Source organism: Cherax quadricarinatus, chromosome 48 (assembly GCF_038502225.1).
Source record: "Cherax quadricarinatus isolate ZL_2023a chromosome 48, ASM3850222v1, whole genome shotgun sequence".
NCBI lineage: Eukaryota > Metazoa > Arthropoda > Malacostraca > Decapoda > Parastacidae > Cherax > Cherax quadricarinatus.
In genome coordinates, this window is record NC_091339.1 from 18295798 (window position 1) to 18316179 (window position 20382).

At 37.3% G+C, this 20382-nt stretch overlaps 1 protein-coding gene across 4 annotated transcripts in view; it reads right to left on the minus strand.

The window, feature by feature from the left end:
- Positions 1 to 7624: 7624 nt before the first annotated feature.
- mino (glycerol-3-phosphate acyltransferase mino) overlaps positions 7625 to 20382 on the minus strand; it is a 163811-nt gene continuing 151053 nt past the window's right edge. For all 4 annotated transcript variants that reach the window (XM_070094933.1, XM_070094932.1, XM_070094934.1 and 1 more), the window contains 2 exons: positions 19160 to 19418; positions 7625 to 15284 (listed from right to left, as the gene is read on the minus strand). In XM_070094933.1, the coding sequence (XP_069951034.1) occupies positions 15112 to 15284; positions 19160 to 19418 (432 nt within the window). In that variant the 3' untranslated portion in view covers positions 7625 to 15111. The remainder of the gene's footprint in view (positions 15285 to 19159; positions 19419 to 20382) is intronic.

Sequence of the window (20382 nt, forward strand, 5' to 3'; positions counted from 1 at the left end):
AGCTGGAGATCAACATTACTGTAGCTGGAGATCAACACTACTGTAGCTGGAGATCAACACTACTGTAGCTGGAGATCAACATTACTGTAGCTGGAGATCAACACTACTGTAGCTGGAGATCAACATTACTGTAGCTGGAGATCAACATTACTGTAGCTGGAGATCAACACTACTGTAGCTGGAGATCAACATTACTGTAGCTGGAGATCAACACTACTGTAGCTGGAGATCAACATTACTGTAGCTGGAGATCAACACTACTGTAGCTGGAGATCAACATTACTGTAGCTGGAGATCAACATTACTGTAGCTGGAGATCAACATTACTGTAGCTGGAGATCAACACTACTGTAGCTGGAGATCAACACTACTGTAGCTGGAGATCAACATTACTGTAGCTGGAGATCAACACTACTGTAGCTGGAGATCAACATTACTGTAGCTGGAGATCAACATTACTGTAGCTGGAGATCAACATTACTGTAGCTGGAGATCAACACTACTGTAGCTGGAGATCAACATTACTGTAGCTGGAGATCAACATTACTGTAGCTGGAGATCAACACTACTGTAGCTGGAGATCAACATTACTGTAGCTGGAGATCAACATTACTGTAGCTGGAGATCAACATTACTGTAGCTGGAGATCAACATTACTGTAGCTGGAGATCAACACTACTGTAGCTGGAGATCAACATTACTGTAGCTGGAGATCAACATTACTGTAGCTGGAGATCAACATTACTGTAGCTGGAGATCAACATTACTGTAGCTGGAGATCAACATTACTGTAGCTGGAGATCAACACTACTGTAGCTGGAGATCAACATTACTGTAGCTGGAGATCAACATTACTGTAGCTGGAGATCAACATTACTGTAGCTGGAGATCAACATTACTGTAGCTGGAGATCAACATTACTGTAGCTGGAGATCAACACTACTGTAGCTGGAGATCAACATTACTGTAGCTGGAGATCAACACTACTGTAGCTGGAGATCAACATTACTGTAGCTGGAGATCAACACTACTGTAGCTGGAGATCAACACTACTGTAGCTGGAGATCAACATTACTGTAGCTGGAGATCAACACTACTGTAGCTGGAGATCAACATTACTGTAGCTGGAGATCAACATTACTGTAGCTGGAGATCAACATTACTGTAGCTGGAGATCAACACTACTGTAGCTGGAGATCAACATTACTGTAGCTGGAGATCAACACTACTGTAGCTGGAGATCAACATTACTGTAGCTGGAGATCAACACTACTGTAGCTGGAGATCAACACTACTGTAGCTGGAGATCAACATTACTGTAGCTGGAGATCAACACTACTGTAGCTGGAGATCAACACTACTGTAGCTGGAGATCAACATTACTGTAGCTGGAGATCAACACTACTGTAGCTGGAGATCAACACTACTGTAGCTGGAGATCAACACTACTGTAGCTGGAGATCAACACTACTGTAGCTGAATATCAACACTACTGTAGCTGGAGATCAACACTACTGTAGCTGGAGATCAACATTACTGTAGCTGGAGATCAACACTACTGTAGCTGGAGATCAACACTACTGTAGCTGGAGATCAACATTACTCTAGCTGGAGATCAACACTACTGTAGCTGGAGATCAACACTACTGTAGCTGGAGATCAACATTACTGTAGCTGGAGATCAACACTACTGTAGCTGGAGATCAACATTACTGTAGCTGGAGATCAACACTACTGTAGCTGGAGATCAACACTACTGTAGCTGGAGATCAACATTACTGTAGCTGGAGATCAACACTACTGTAGCTGGAGATCAACACACGAAGTCTTGCACCTGACTTAGCACTTTCAAACAAAAACTTTATTTTTATAAAAGTCAGGTGATTGGCATAATGATTGGCCCCTAATAATAATAATAATAATAATTAATTTCTTTTCTGCAGTGTACAAGTAATGTAGTTTACTTGTAATAATACTTTGTTAGGCACAAAATAAAGCCACTAGCATGCGAAGTATTTCGCATAATAAGAAAGAGGAGCTCTATTTCAATCAGGGTGTAGTGCTAAACCTGTAGGGGTCATACTCCGCATGAATGGAAGGCAGCGAGATTCGATCCTAGGATCCCTCAAGGGAGGTTCCTTGATGCTGGCGAGGGGCTCTTGATCTAGGGAATTGGATCTGTGCTCCAGTTCCCTGAATTGAGCCTGAATACCTTCCATCCTCCCCCCACATGCACTGTATAATCCTATGGGTTTAGCGCTCCCCCATGATTATAATAATAATCGATCCTAGGAAGGGGAGGATAAGCCAACTTCCCTGGGTCAAATCCCCATTACTAGCATCAAGGCAACTAACCACTTTTCTTAAAAGAAGTTAAGCGCCTGAAACCATGCTAGACATATTTAGCATGCAAAAAACACTGTAGATGAGCAGCAACCATGAAGAGATCTAGGAATTGAAACTTAACTTAATCACTTTGAAAATAAGAGACTATTACCAAATTATCATCATAAATACATTGTAATGCTTTGTGCAGGGCTTCCTATATGCGCATCAAGTGTCACCCATTTCTGTACAAAGAATGCATCACGTAGATTTTTTTTTTAATTTTTAATTAAAATCTGAACGTGGATCATAACAGACAAATTCTGCGAAACAGTGATGAATTTGTCCATAGAATTTTTACTGCATAACACGGAAACAAGGAAACAGTAATGGTTTTCATGGAGAATTTGTTTACCTGTTATATCACAGAAACTACTTGATGTGTCCTCTCTCTCACTGTTCAGAAATATTCGTACACTCTTCAGCAGAGGTTATTGTATTATTTTCCCCTTGTTCTAGGAAAGGCCTGTTGTTTTGCATTAGTGTGAATGAATAAATAAATATACATCCATGGAGGCAAAGAAGGGAATGTAGGAGACTATATTGGTACCAACACTTACCATGGGTGTGAAGCATGGGTTGTAAATACTGCAACGAGGAGGAGGCTGGAGGCAGTGGAGATGTCCTGTCTAAGGGCAATGTGTGATGTAAATATTATACAGAGAATTCAGTGTGGAAATTAGGAGGTGTGGAGTTACTAAAAGTATTAGTCAGAGGGGTTGAGGTGGTTTGGCCATTTAGAAAGAATGGAACAAAGTAGAATGATTTGGAGAGCGTATCCCCTCAAGGGAGGTGCTTTGACGCTGGTGAGGGGCTCTTGATCTAGGGAATCGAATCTGCTCCAGTTCCCTGAATTGAGTCTGAATACCTTCCATCTCCCCCCACATACGCTGTATAATCCTACAGGTTAAGCGCTCCCCCATGATTATAATTATAATGAGAGCATATAAATCTGTAGGGGAAGGAAGGCGGAGTAGGGGTCGTCCTCGAAAAGGTTGGAAGGAGGGGGTAAAGGTGGTTTTGTGGGTGAGTGGCTTGGACTTCCAGCAAACATTCATAAGCATATTAAATAGGCCTTAGACAAGATGTGTGATGTCACCATGGTTGTTCAATATACATGTATTTATAGATGGGGTTGTAAGAGAAGTGAATGGGCAGGCGTTGGCAAGAGGTGAGGGGATAAAATATAAAGAATCTAACACAAGATAAAGAATGTAACACATCAGTTCTCTGCTGAAGACGCTGTGCTTTTGGGAGATTCTGAAGAGAAGTTGCAGAGGTAGGTGGATGAGTTTGGTAGGGTGTGTAAAAGAAGAAAATTAAGTGAATATCGGAAAGAGTAAGGTGATGAGGGTAAAAAAATTAGGTGGTGAAAGATTGGATGTTAGATTGGAAGGAGAGAGTATGGAGGAGGTGAATGTATTCAGATATTTAGGAGTGGACGTGTCAGCAGATGGGGTCTATGAAGGATGAGGTGAATCATAGAATTGATGAGGGGAAAAAGGTGAGTAATACACTTAGGAGTCTGTGGAGACAAAGAACTTTGTCCGTGGAAGCAAGGAGGGGAATGTATGAGAGTATATCCATACTAACGCTCTTATGTGGGTGTGAAGCATGCGTGGTGAATGTTGCAACAAGGAGAAGGCTGGAGGCAGTGGAGATGTCATGTCTGAGGGCAATGTGTGGTGTGAATATAATGCAGAGAATTCGTAGTTTGGAAATTAGGAGGTGCGGGATTATCAACATTATTATCCAAAGGAAGGTTTAGAATATGGGGCTCTAGAAAGAGGGCTGAGGTTGTTGAGGTGGTTTAGACATGTAGAGAGGCTGGATCAAAATAGAAGCTTCAAGTGTATAAATCTGTAGTGAAGGGAAGGTGCAGTAGGAGTTGGCCTAGGAAAGGTTGGAGGAAGGGGATAAAGGAGGTTTTGTGTGCAAGGAGCTTGGACTTCCAGCGAGCATGTGAGAGCGTATTTGACAGGAGTGAATATATTATTATTATAATCAAAAAGAAGTGCTAAGCCACAAAGGAGTGAATATAGACAAATGGTTTTTAGGACTTGATGTGTTGTTGGAGTGTGAGCAAGGTAACATTTATGAAGGGATTCAGGGAAACCGGCAGGCTAGACTTGAGTCCTGGAGATGGGAAGTACAGTGTCTGCACTCTGAAGGAGGGGTGTTAATGTTGCAGTTTTTTAACTGTAGTGTAAACACGGCTCTGGCAAGACAGTGATGGGGTGAATGATATTGAAAGTTTTTCTTTTTCAGGCCACTGCCTTGGTGGGAAACTGCCAATGTTAATAAAAAATAAAATAATTTTTTTGCCTCATCAGCAATCTCCTGCCAAGGCAGGGTGACCCAAGGAAAAAACATTCACCATTCATTATTATTACGTAGTACTGTATTATCACCAAAACTAAGCACTAAACCCACAAGGGTCATACAACACCACCATTCATTCAGTTGCTGTCTTGCCAGAAGTGTACAGACATCGCATATCAGATTATCCTTTAACTGCAGCATCCCCACCCCTTCTTAAGTGCAGGCATAGAGTCCAACTAACCAGTTTTACAGAATCCTTTCATGACAGTTACTTTGCTTACATTCCAAGAACACATCTGTTTATAACCACTTGTCTTTGGTTGCTCCTATCTAAGACTCATACAAACTTGCTGGATACTGAAGCCCAAAAACTCAAAACCCCTTTTACCCCCTCCCTCCAACCATTCCTAGGATGATTCCTGCCCATTCTACATTCCACCCCAGATTTATACACCCTCTTCATCGTCCTATCCCTCCCCATCCTCTCTACATGACCAAACCACTTCAACGATCCTCCTCATTCCTCTGGTGACCCCTCTCCATCACCTTTCATGCTCTGAATTCTCTGTATGATGTTCACACCGCAAGTTGCTCTCAAACGTGACATAACTGACTCTAGAATCCTTTTTGCTGCAATGTGGAATACCCATGTCTCACACCTATTTAAAAGTTACACAAAAAAGGCATTTATCTTATAAAATTTGGGGTATATAATTATTATAATAATCATAACTAAGTGCTAAACCCACAAGGGTCATACAGCAAAATTTGAAGTAAGAAAAAACATTTGTCTTACCAAAAAATAAAATGATAAATTATTATTATTATTATTATAATCAAAAAGAAGTGCTAAGCCACAAAGACTATACAGCGCTGCAGGGCAGGAAGGAAGCGAGGGCATCAGGTGGCAAAAGGGAGATGGATGAGTAATAGGTTACGGATAACAGCGGGGCAGTGGATGGTGAAAGGGTAAAGGGCAGCAAGAGACTGAACTAGAAAGGGCTGAGGGGAGTGTGAAAAGTATCATCAGAGTTTGTGGAGTAAATCAGTCGTTGTCAAGAAGTCAATGAGAGAGTCAGGATTAAAGGAGGGTCCATAAGCAAGAAGGGAAGGTAAAGAGAGAGTAGTAGAACGAAGACGACGTTGGAGGTAAATTCTGCGTGCTCGTTGATAGAGAGGGCAGTCTAACAGAATGTGGCTAATCGATACTGGAACTTGACACTGCTCACAGAGAGGAACAGGGTGCCTCTCCATGAGATACCCATGAGTAAGACGAGTGTGACCAATGCGAAGGCGGGAGAGAGTGGTCTCCCAACCTCGGCACTGATGACAAGAAGACGACCAGTAACCTATGCTCGGTTTAATAGAATGAAGTTTGTTACCGAGCAGAGTTGACCAACGTTGTTGCCAACGGGTGCGAAGGTGGGTAGCTATTGCAGCAAAATAGTCCAGAAATGGAACACCTCGATAGGAAATTGGTAGGTCATGTACTGACCGCGCAGCAGTGTCTGCTTGTTCATTGCCCTGTACGTCGACATGACCAGGGACCCAACAAAAAACAATATCTTTATGTTTGGTAGAGATACGGCATAGCCAAAGTTGGATACGGAGAACTAGGGGATGAGATGTATCAAATTTTCGTATAGCCTGTAGAGCACTAAGGGAGTCTGAGACTACTACAAATGATGACACAGGCATGGATGCGATACGATAAAGCTTACATTATTATATTAAGGGGACAACCCCAAATCCATAGGGGTCATGCAGCTCATGGGAAATGGGAGGCAATCAAGTTCAATCCAAGAGGAGACATGCTCAAATTCCTTGAATCAAGAGACCCTTGAGGGAGAATTCTTACAGAATATCAACAGCAGTTAGGTATGCTGATGAATTGTAATGTGGTGTCACCTACAGCCACAAACTTGGAGTGTGTATTTGCTTTTGAGGTTTGCACACAGACTATGAATCTCATCTTGCAGTTTGTGTTATCTAAGCCAACCAAGACATATGCTAAATAGCATGTTTATTGGTTGGAATGCAGAACATTTTTCTTATCAGTGTGAGTGGGTGTGGGACCAGGAACATTTATGACAATATTGCACAAGTTAGAAAACTACCACTGCATTTTAAAAGTCAGGACCATAGTCAAAGAAAACTGCTAGTTCAGAGATAAAAAAAACAACTCCAGTATGCAAGTTCCTGGAGGCATTCTGAAGTTCTAAATTTTGCACTACGGCTGTTGGTTAGGTAGTTTATACAGTTTCACATCAACACATGGTCTGTGTGGACAACTCTCTGGAATAAACTTCACAAATATATATTAATAAAAAAAGAAGCACTAAACCTCTAAGGGTCTTCACAAATATAAATTGCTGATGCAGGGCATTACAAGCATTACGTTAGCTGGAGATTCGTCTGTAAAAACTTGCATTTGTGGTCACAGAGGTGCCTGTGCTAACCTTCCTATGGTGTAGAAATATACCTAGTTGGATGAATCTTATTGTGGCTAGCTGGTCTAGTGGCTAACGCGATGGGCTGGAGTTTTGAGACTATGACCGCGGGTTCAATCCCGGCCGGGGGTATGGTTTGTTTGCAATCGTGTCATTACGATTTCTTAAGTCAAGTCATTACGTTAGGGTGTCATGTTGAAAAGAAAAAAAAATATAGGAGGCATGATAGAAGAGCCTTGACCTACCCCCACATCTAATTGAAAACTTTCAGACACACTTTAAAAACTCTTACTTTCCACTTGTCTTCCCTATCCAGCCAAGTTTCAGAACCTCCCCATAAAATCTTTTTAGTCATATGATTTTTTTAATATAATTTTTTGCAAAAATGTCAGATCAACACAATTCTTGTAGAATACTGCCAAAATTTGGCCCAAAGTAAATCTAGGTTTAAAAATACTTGTACAGGAGAATTTTCAAAGGTTTATTACAAATACTGCCAATGTTATATTACAATTCATCTAACATTGGTAGCAACTAAAAATATTAATTCTTTGCCATAAATGAACAGAATCTTACATACATTCTAGGTAGCAACAGTGAATAAATATCAAATGCTATGTACATATCTATATTCATTATGATTGCATTTCCAGGCTTTGTGAAGTATCATTAGAAATAAGATTGATTAATGCTGACTTTCATTACAGTACTGGTATCAGCTTATGCACATAAACATTCCTTTATAAATGTTTATATTCCAATATCAAGTCAAAATTGTATGCATGATAATACAAATTTTTAGTAAATTTTAATGAACTTGGAGATACCAGCCAAGATTCAAAACTTGAGTGAATAACAAAAGCTTTTAGCCTGGATCTGTTAACAACACTTCCCAATATTGAGTTTATTGATGTACACTACTAATGGACGACTCTGTAACAAATGCACCACCAATGAATGGCTAACATTATGACAATAACTATCCATTGTTAGTAAAGTTTCTCCTGCATTCACAGAAAAGCTGACTAGATCCTGATACTATTATTTATTACAATAGAAAAGTAAATAAAATATAGAAAAACAAACACTGAGCAGCTCCCTGAAACACCCGGTATGACAAGCATACTATACATGACGTGTAATCAAGCAGCTATATGCTTGGAATTATTCATCTAATCAAAGATTGAAGAGAACACTGCAGTTGCCTTATTTCATGTTACAGCTTTGATTTTATATTTATAACATCAAAGACTTTATTAAATGTGTGACTATAGGATCAACACACTTGAATTTGAATTGCACCTATGCATATAACATAACACACCATAAAGTACCAAGATAGCTTTTGCCCATCTGATAAGACTTTCTCTACAAGTCATGCAGAACAAAAAAATTTCTAAGAATGAGTATAGATACACTTGAGGTTACTGAAGATATGTATTGTACTGCATTACTCCAGTACAGGCACAAAAGTAATGCACATCTTTATTATTAGCCCAAAAACTTGTATCACACTCAAGAATGGTATCTCTGAATAAACTACTTTGGTGCTTTAGTACATTTTTATTCTGTCCTGTTACAGTAAAAGCAGCAAGATTACATAAGGTATTTTAAATACATGTGCAAATAAAACAGTGTGTGTGTTACAAGTGGAAAAGATCATACAAAAGAAATTCTACTATCCTAAGACAGATCTTCTATATTTTAGGCAATTTCTTCCTGGTATTATCACATATTCCTAGCCAGAATCCTACTTACTGCAGAAATGCTAAGAGTACAAGTCCCTAAATAATTCACAAACCTTTATAAAAGGTCTACAAGAATATAAAATAAGAATATAAAATACAATGGGTGAACCGATGATACCAAAGTCAATTTTTTTTTATTTTACAAATGCACTCAGCTGGCTAGACTCAATATTTACCATTTGCACAAACAAATACATCCACTCTCAGCAACACTCAAAACATTACAAGTATTACCTAAAAAAAGGAATGGTAATGGTGTAAAACTGCAATTATTTAAGGTTGAAAATGTCATGCTGGCACTTGCCTTTAAACAATAAAAATTTGAAATAAAGAAAATAATTCATATTGATTTTTAGTGTAGGCTAACTCATATTCCATACCTGAATGAACAAAATATAATTTTACTAAACAGATTTTAAGTTGATTTTATTATGTACTGTATACAACAAAGTTCCAAAAAGGAGAACTATAGTAGCTGCAACAAATTTTTTTTTAATTACATGTACTGTACAGTAATAAATGCACATGGTATATTACTTCTGCCAACACATCATAGAGCCTCAAAATTTTTTAAATTTTGACTTACTTATATTTAAAATACAGTATTTAGACCCACATTTTACTCATCCAGCCTTTTTCTTTTTCACATTGCACAACTATAATACTTCCTCATAAATTTTGGGGTTCTTTCAGATTACTCTTGGTTAAACACTGAGCTCTGTGGGAATGCATCATGTTCAGCTCAGTAGTTGCTGTTTAGCCCCACAGTCAAATCAATTTCATTGCACAGTGCCACCATCAAGTACACAGTATATTATAATTTTATACTACTGGATACCTATACAAATTGAATTCTAACAAGTCTACTCAGGATCGTAGCTAAACTTGTTCAGCATGCTTGTGACTTGGTAGAAACATGTTCTTGTTGTCACCAGTTGCTAAAGGCACTTGTTAAACACTTGGCCTGTTCTGTGTGTGTTACCAGTATGTGCATGCAAGAAAAAAAAAAAAAGAGAAAAAAAAGAAAAAGAAAATGTGAATGGTTGTTTATTACATCCCTTTATTCCTTTCACTACAAACTGAAATTTCACACTATCACGAATTTTATAATATGGATCTATCAGGTAAATGAGACACCCATTTTGAACCAATTTTAAGATTAACAGTATAGTAACATCATCTTTGCTGCATTTATGTTGATGGTTGTTTGATTCCCAGATAAAGCATTTTCTCTTATGTTGTTATATTACCAGTTGCGAGACATTTCATTTTGCACAGAAACAAATGAAGCATCACATAATCAGAAGTTACTGTGCACCCAAATTGTCCTGACAGTTTTGTAAAAGTGATCAAGGGCATGGCTGACTGCAAATGACTGAAGGAATTTGGTTTGAGCTCTTTTGAGGATCAGCAGTAGCATCTCTTGTCCCTCCTCTTTAGGGACAGTGGGTCAAGTCACATACCATTCCCACCTTCAAAAATATACAGTAAAGTATATGCCATCTATATAAATGTATTTAGTGAATTTTTTTACTGTGGGGATGCTGCAGTTCAGATGGTCATTGGAAGTGTAATGTTTTCACACACCTGGCAAGACAGCTATTGAATGAATGTGGTGAATGTGATTTTTTTTTCTGGTGAAAGATCGTTGTAGTTAAAAAATAACAAGAATAAATATTGTGCCTCTGACAAATGCTCTCTCTCTCTCACATGCACTTTCACACTCAGCAAATTCATTCACTGAATGTAGTGTTATAAACCTATACATATTTAGCACTTTTTTATAAATAATTACATAAATAATAATAATAACCACAACTATGAGATACTTTAAGTAATAAACAGTATTTAATGACTTTTTTACAAAACAATTGTACTGTACATCTATGTCCTGCCATAACTAAGGAGTCATAATGCATAATGTTTTGTCTCATACACCCAACCCCAACAGTAAATTAATGAATTACAGTCAGTTATAAAAGAAGTCACAATGAATGCCTTATTAAGCCAAACTTTTGCTTGGAGATCAAGCTTTTTCAAGTCTGTTGTAAGTACATGGGAATATGCAGGTGGTCTGGATCTCTAAGTCAACCTCTTGCTCCCAGGAACACCTACACAACCAAACAATTAGTAAGAGACTTCCAAACAAGAAGACAACTGAAAAAAATTACAATACTGTTACTAATGCTTATGGTCTTCAGAGGATTAACCAAAATGTCACAACTTTATTCCAACAGCCAATGGAAAGAAAAGTATCAGCTTTGTTCTTTGCTATGGACACTATACTATCATAGATACAAATCCCTTTTGCAAACCTCCCTGACTTGACTTTTGCAGTTGTTCATATGCTCAGGTCAGCTGTGGCTACAATCCCCACTCCATCTATACATCCCCAAGTTTCCCATGTAAGCATTACAGACTTGAAAAAGCTAAGCACAATATTGTCTTAATAAAGTGTCCATTCTACCTTTGTCTTTATATTGTAACTTGAAAGTATCTTATATCTCTCATACTCAAGATCAGTTATGTAAAGAAAATGATACAAAAAGACTGAACATGACTTAGAGGGTAAAAAAAAACTCAAGACTGGAACCGTAATTTTTAGAGCTGGAGTTTGGCTTTCTGAGGCGCTAATCTATGTAAAGTTAAATTATTATAATCAAAAAGAAGCGCTAAGCCACAAGGGCTATACAGCACTGCAGGGCAGGAAGGAAGCGAGGGTATCAGGTGACAAAAGGGAGATGGATGAGTAATAGGTTACGAATAACAGCGGTGTGGATGGTGAAAGGGTAGAGGGCAGCAAGAGATTGAGGTAGAAAGGGCTTAGGGAAGTGCAAAAGGTATCATCATCAGAGTTTGTGGAGTAAATCAGTCATTGTCAAGAAGTCAATAAGAGAGTCAAGATTAAAGGAGGGTCCATCAGCAAGAAGGGAAGGTAAAGAGAGAGTAGTAGAGCGGAGACGACGACGGAGGTAAATTCTGCGTGCTCGTTGATAGAGAGGGCAGTCTAACAGAATGTGGCTAATCGATACTGAAACTTGACACTGCTCACAGAGAGGAACAGGGTGCCTCTCCATGAAATACCCATGAGTAAGACAAGTGTGGCCCCAAAACTTTTAAAGTCAAAACAGGTAACAGTAAGTATATGGGAAGGGAGCAAAAATTTTTGAGGCCCCTTATATCATAAGCTGTAGCTTAGTTAGCTTATGCCTATGTCACACCCTCAGTTTTATACAACCAGTTTTAGCACCATTATATACCCTTATCATATGGTGATTATAAAGGGAATACAGTATACTGTATGTCATATTTATCTAATAAAAGACATGCTTCAAAGAGTATAGGTTTAAAAATAAATCACCTAATTAAAAATTATAAATTCTCTGGATCTGATTTATTGGGTAGAATTGTAAACAAGTTATGTATTTAAAGTAAACATGAGCAACAGTGCAAATTAAGTTGTAAGGAGATTATTTTAATAACTAATAGCTTTGCACATTGGTGCCAGTGTTTTATCACTATTTGCTAGTAAATGTATTATGTGCCATCAGTCAATGGCACTTTATAAACAGTGGGTCTGCTGTCAGCACAATCTCTTAACTCATGCAGCGGTACCAGGAACATTTTGAATGGTGTGTCAAATGAGAATTACATGGCACATTATACCAAGGGCCAATTAAACCAGTCGACATGTAGCACCATCTACCAACTACAGTATCAATAGGACAACTATTGGTACAATGCCACTAACACAACAAGGCAAACCTACTAGTACACCACACCTGCTTATGTGTATATCTCAAAACTGCATTTACTATAGTAATTTTGTTTAGGATACTCTATCGCTAATTTCTGTATAATCCCTACGGGTCTAGCGCTTCCCGTGATTAGTATCACTAATTTAAATTAAGAAAAAAAGAATACTTAAGCAGTCCTTATTTACCCATAAAATAAAGATTCTTTCAAGAAAAATAATCTTTGCTATTTGCTTGCACATAAAAATATCAAACATATGGTGAATTTCTAAACAAAACTACACTCTGATTAGTGTGTTAAAACCAATGTATGTTCTACTGGTCAGCAGGGCAGTTGCACAGATACAATGATCATAACATGCTGATTTTATTTTAATTGCTGCAAAAATACAACAGGCCTCATGTTTGGATGCAAGAATAATTTGATTCACAATCAACACATTCTGTACCTCTTGTTTTTGTAAAATAAATCATTTTAGATCCAACTGAGCACTTGGGTGATTTGGGAGATAGAGTTCTCCTATATATTCTCAGCAGTAATTACTGTAAAGACTTCTTACCTCCAAAATTGCCACGCTATTTCCATGACTGATAGATATAAAATTATTCTCTAAGGAATTTAAAAAAAAAATCAAGAGTACTATTCAATGCATTGCACTTTATGTTTCATTACACAGTACCACTCAATATCCATATTGTACTTTAAAATAATTTAAAATTTTATTTTCTCACATCTGATTATAAATGGTTAAGTCATTAAATTATGTTACTTTTCACAATTTTTAATAATTAACATATTTAAAAACTTTAAATAAACTTATAAAAATGATGACATCAATACTTGCATACCAAAGGAACAAGTTTCTTACATGCATAAAAAATTTCATTGGTAATTTTATCTCATTTGAAAAATATGCTTTCACATTTTACACTTTAAAACTCTCATTGGCTGCATTTGTGATAATGCTCTGTTACAGCAGAAACCCTAAGAGAAAATGTGCATCACATGAGACAATGGTCTGAATGTACATAAAACAGTTTAAGCAACTCATGCAGTAGCATTAAGTGTGAACGAGTCTGTAAACAGAATGCAGTACCATGTATGGTACAGAATCTAATTAACAGTTTTGCTACATGAGCTTTCTTAATAGAACATCGACATTATATCGAATGTTTGTCTAATACAATCTCGGTCCTATGTGGCGTTATGGACTTCGTTAAACATTACATACCAAACAAAATAATATTTGACAAAAGGCAAGTAATAGTGACTCACCACAAAAATCTACAGGCGAGCTGTCAAATGCATGCATTAGGCATCGATGGGCTATTTATATAAAATGATGATTGTTATGAGAAATGTTTTAAACACTAGCAGGCATGATGATTTTTTTTTTTTTTATTTGCAGCTAGGTACAAATTAAATTTTTTTCCCATGAATTTAACAGGTCAATCTGTAAGATAACCATCATTAAGATGAATAGGTTTCAGGTGCCAGTGTTTTAGCTGAAGTGGCTCATACTCTACTGTACCAGTATTCATTCCACAATATTTGCAGACTGTAATATTACAGCTTGATATTCACTGAAAATATTCAGAGGTCAGTGATGATGACTTCATGAATATTAAGAAAGTCAAGTCTACTTTTGAATGGGTTTAGGTAAAAAATAAGATTTTTAGTCTGAAAATAAACTCCTTTACTTACGGTCAAAAATATATTGCAAAGTTCCTTTAGAAAGTTTCCAAGTGTTGCAAACACTACTCCAATGCTGTGTAAGGATTTCTTCATAATAAAAAGTAACTTGTTTGACACCTTTAATAATTACAATTAAGTGCTCAGCACTCATTACAATACACTTTCTTTTGAGTGTACTGCTTCCTGGAACAATTCCTAAAGTAGTATTAGGTTACAATACTATGGAGGCTTTTCAAACGCAAGCTTAATGGCACAACCATTACATACAACAGAAACAAATTATGCCTAACTCCCACAAAGCCCCCATTTCCATATTTGTTGGTTGGCTGAAGTTTCATTCATGTGAACCAATATTTGCAAACCTGATGGTAGCTGAAAATTCAAGGTGAGCACTTTGGAACAGGACCATCTTTACCAATTTTGAATAAATGTCACTTAATACTGATCTACTTTTGATAAGCTCTTTTTTTTTTTTATCACACATCAAAATAGAGTATTAAACCCAAGTAATCCACATCTTGGGTGATTCCATTAATGGCACATTTTAATGTTTAGCTTCATAAACTCCCAAAACAGACACAATTTAAAGATATTAAATTTAATGTTTGGATGGCAGAAGGTAGATGCAGTTTCCCAGCTAAAAGCTGCTTAATAATTTGAAATAGCATTAACAAAAATATTCTCAATGTCATATTGATATTCCTCAATGAGACTGGCATTCAAGAGAACTGTATTCTTTATGATGAAAAATCAATTCACGATCTGTAACAATCAATTTCAGCAATAAAGGCTGAAAGGCGGTCTTCAGAGTCATACTCATTTGCAAGATACAAGAGCCGTACACTGTCCTGTGTATAGCTTTCCATTACTCCTTCTGTTTCAAAAAACTTTACAGCATTTCTTATTGGCTCTACACACATACTTTCACCTGAAAGAAAAAAAAGTAATTTAGCTTAGCTGGAGAAACTGATTTAATTACCAATAATTTATTTTCAAAGGAGCAAGGGGCTAGTAACCCCTTCTCCTATGTAAGTTACTAAATTTAAAAGAAAAAACTTTCACGTTTCTCTTTGGGTCACCCTGTGGCCAGTTTGTTAAAAACAAAAAATCATAACTTGTGTACAGTAAGGCCCCACTTATACAGCAGGTTAGATTCCAGGCTATCGCCGGAGAACAGAACGCCATTTTTTTCCATTTATAAATGCATATAAATGCCAGACAACAAGTTTGCACTAATTTATATTAAGTTAGTAATAGAACTAGGCATTAAAAAACACAATAAAAAGTAAAATATATTACACAATACATTCATTACTTACCTTAAAATATTTGTAGTCTTATTAATGTAGGGCGAGAGGTGAGTAGTACTTATTTGTAGGAAGTCAGGTGTAGGGAGCCCTGGCTCCCCATCCCAAACTTAATAGCATACGATATTTAAAGCAGCCCAGAGAGATAAAATACACATACAGTACACTCATTATTTACCTTAAAATATGTGTAGTCTTAATGTTGGATGAGAGGTGGGTAGTACATTTATTTGTAGAAGTCAGTGTAGATAGCTGATAGGTGTAGCCCACCTGTGCTATACCTACCAGCTACCTACACTGTGGCCCAGAGCCATATTATTACCATCGACATACCTTGTTCACTGAATTTAATTGTTTCTAACAACTACCTTTAGATGCCGTCATAAACGAAGGGAGAATTAATGAATAATTCATGATGAGAATTATAAACAAAAGCGGAGTGACCAGGCCAAATGCAGATTTATACACGTTTTTTGGTGCTGGACCAGAGAAAATGTAATGCTTTCCCTCAGCCCGGCATATAAACATAGCATGTTTAAATGCTATGTAACGTGTTTCTTATATAATTTTGAAGAAAATATCATAGATGGATTAATGAAAATGTCTATATTAACATAAAATAAGACATTTAATGTGCCCAAGAGTGATTATTATTAGTATTACGTAATGTTTTCCCTCCGCCCGGCAACCACACCCACATAGCATGTTTATATGTTATGTAATGTGTTTCTTATATAATTTAAGAAAACATCATAGATGGATTAATGAAAATGTCTATATTGATGTAAAATAAGACATTTAACGTCCCCAAGAGTGATTATTATTACGTACTATTAGTATTACTACAGCGTTAAGACTAGAGGGACATTCTTAGTGATTTAATGTGTACCTGCATGCCAGCACAGTGTGTAAGTATATTTAGGTATAGGTACACAAGTATTATTATCAGAAAACACATAAAATATGTAATAACTTTAAAACACTTGAAATTTTGGAAAGGTTCCAGACATAATAGAGATGCGCTCACGGAGAATGTAAACAAACCTGGTGGTTTGAGCCGTATTAGAAAGACAGGCTGCTGTATAGCGAGTTTTGGTCATAATTTGAAATCGCCATATTAACGGAACACCATAAGGCGAAACACCATAAAGCGGGGCCATACTGTATATGAGAGAACTAGAGTTCAAGAAGTAGCAATAATATTAATTAATCAATAATGGAAAGAGAGGAGAGGGCACAAGTGCTTAAATACAGTTTCCCGGTTAAAAGCTGATCAATAACTTGAAATAACATTAACAAAAATATCCTCAATGTCATACTGACATTCTTAAACAAGACTGGTATTCAAGAGAACCGTATTCTTTATGATGAAAAATCAATTCATGATCTGTAACACTCAATTTCAACAATAAAGGCTGGAAGTCATTCTTTGCAGCCTTTCCCTGTCCTCATCTATTTGTATTCTCATCAGTTTTACATCAGCAACTAGAGATGCATCTGGCTTTATTTAATTTGGTATGTAGTTCACAAACTAGAAACAGCACCAGTCTTAATACCAAACCTTGTGGAACACCACTGGTTACTCTTCCTCATTCTGACTCTCTTCCCAGACAATTGCTCTTTACTTGCTTCTCCTAATGTACTTCTTGATTCACTGGAATACATTCCCAATTATTCCCTGCCTGTTTCACAAGTTTTTGCCCCAGTCTCATATGGTGGTACAGTGGTCATCTTTACTAGCTGCAAACAAAGGTATTTTGGAGCCTCTAGTGGTGGCAAGTAGCCTTAGATCATCTGGTGACCATTAGGTGCGCTGTAGCCTTCTAACTAATCAGGGGTACATTGAGAGTCAAGCTTGATTATTTCATGTCATAATCATTCCAGCCAACTAGGTTCTCAGAGGCCATTAGATATTCCTTATAAAAGTTTGAGTTTTTTCCTATTCCACAGCATGGCTCTGGGCCAGGATTTTCTGGTGCTTGTCTGGTCAACCAGGTTGTTGATGCTGGCAGCACAATGGCCCACATATTCATCACAAACTACTACTGCAGAGAATTTGGAGAGTGGAGATTAGGTGTGGGGTTACCAAAAATATAATTCAGAGGGCTCAGGAAGCATTGTTGAAGTGGTCTGGACACCTTAAAGAGGATGGAGAAAAATACAATGACTAGGAGGGTATACAAAAATAGAGTTGAGGGAAGGAGGGGGTAAGGGTTAATCTAAGAGGCATAAGGGTCATCACAAGAGGGGCTAAAGGGAAAGGGGGTAAAGAAGGCTTTAGAGTGCTAGGGGCCTGAACATACACCAGGCTTGGGTGAGCACATCAGATCAGAGTGGAGACAAGTAGTTTTTATGACTTGACATGTTGTTGGAGTATGAGCAGGATAACATTTAGGAAAGGATTCAGGAAAACTAGTTAGCCAGGCAGCTAGTACAGTGCTTGCACTCTAAAGGAGAAACGCAGATGTTGAAGTTCAAAGGGGCATCTGGACTTTAATGTCAGCATAATTCCAGCAAGACAGTGATGGAATGAGTAACAGTGAATAACTTTCTTATTTTTTATGAGTCACTCTACCTTTGTGGGAGATGGCCAGTGTTAAAAAAAATGAGCATGTTGCATAGGCTAGTATGCAACCCTTACAGAACTTGTGCTCTACAATCAAATACCTGTAAGTTGAGGTATTTGCTATTGCATCAACATAAGATATGCCTGCCTACTACTAAAATTATTGCTGAATATCATATAATACTGCACTATAGCAGCAAAATTCATAAAATCTCATCAAAATAATTTATTGTGTTGGGAAGAAACCACTGCCAATATCCCTCCAGAATCTTTAACACATCAATATCTTTAATGGCACTGCAATAATATTCAGACTACAGCACCAGACTGCCAGTTGTATACTAACCCTGAAAGAAAGAAACTGGAGTAACACCCCAAACTAGCCTCAAATTCTGGGTACCCATCCGAGACTGGTTCTAGGGTTTTCTCAGTCCACAATCATGCAAGGGTCATATAGGGTAGGTGCTGTCTCCAAGGAACTAGTGAAGGGGATAGGTACCTTACCACACATGTGAAGGAAAGAGAAACAGACTTCCAAGATTCCCAGCATCCCCATCAATATGACAAGCAGAGAAGACTTTCCCGGGAACCACCATCCCTTCCCTACCCATTATACAGAATTAACTGAGCAAGGAAGGATTAGTAAAATTGACTGTTTAGACCAAGAATGCCAACAGTGTAATGTCATTCAGCTAATAATATATGAGGATAAAGTGGAATGAAAGGCTAGATCCATACACCTTTGGATACCACTTCTGGATACTTGGGCAACCTCCAGTAGTACTTCTGTCAAAAAAATTACCCAATTTCCTCAACCGTGTTAGGATGACTGTCATAGAAAAGAGTGAAATACAAAAGAATGGGCTATAGACTAGTAAATGGCATAATTATATACGAGTACACACAAATATAGATAAATGGATAACATACCGTATCTCAGAGTGCCTTTGTCCACAAGAGCTGCAATATGATTTTGAGTATTCTGAATAAACACCTTATCAGGTGTTTGTCTGGTGATCAGTGTGTGTAGGTTGCATGCTGTGCAGTAGTAAGCATCCAATATGGGAGCAAGCATGGTTGTCCATGCTCCTATGACTTCTAGTGAGGATGTGGATGGTACCATCTTGTAACACAGGGAGAAGGTCAGGTCATCCTCATCAGAGTCATCTGACCATCTGTTGTGTATGCTCTGCAAAGGTTTTTTTTATGTAACATCACAAAATATAAAGAATTAATTATACAAAAAAAATGCCTTTTAAAATTTTATGAAATAAAGTTCAATCCAGTAATACAAAATGTATTTATAGTTTGATAACATTACTTTAAGAGATTCTAAATCAATATGCATCTCTATCACTGAATAATATTCTGTTCATGATTTCTTTACACCAAATTTTAACTCTCATCAAGTCTGTTTTCTCTTACTATAAAAAATACTAGTAATTTGTAACAGACTACCAAGAATTACTGGAGTGTGAATAAAAGCTAAATGCACAAATAAAAGACATGTACTCTCTATCTGCAACATTTTAATCACCTGATGTGCACAATTTTCCCTTATCACACTCTCCTGAGACAATGAGCCCACCTCTCATTGCCTTGTATCACTACTCACCCATTCATATCAATCATCATAAATCTTTTACTTGGATTTACTCATTTCTTTTCAGTACGTAAAACATACTGTATATGTTAGCCTATTTTAAATTTGTCACATTCTAAAACACTAACATACTGTACTCTTGAATCATGTCATACACGTAAGTCATACATCTATATGATAGCTAGTATGCTAAGAGGGTATTGATAACTAGATGCAAACTGATGAAATTAAGACACATGTGCAACATCTGGGTATCTTTATTGTAGACGTTTCGCCATCCAGTGGCTTCATCAATACAAAATCTAGGACATAGCTTGAAGACAGTAGGACTATATACAGAAGACGAGGTAATCACCTACTCCAAGGTTGAGGGACTGATTACCTCATCTTCTGTATATAGTCCTACTGTCTTCAAGCTATGTCCTAGATTTTGTATTGATAAAGCCACTGGATGGCAAAATGTCTACAATAAAGATACCCAGATGTTGCACATGTGTCTTAATTTCATCTTGTCGGTATTATATACCATTCTTGCACAACTGGATGCAAA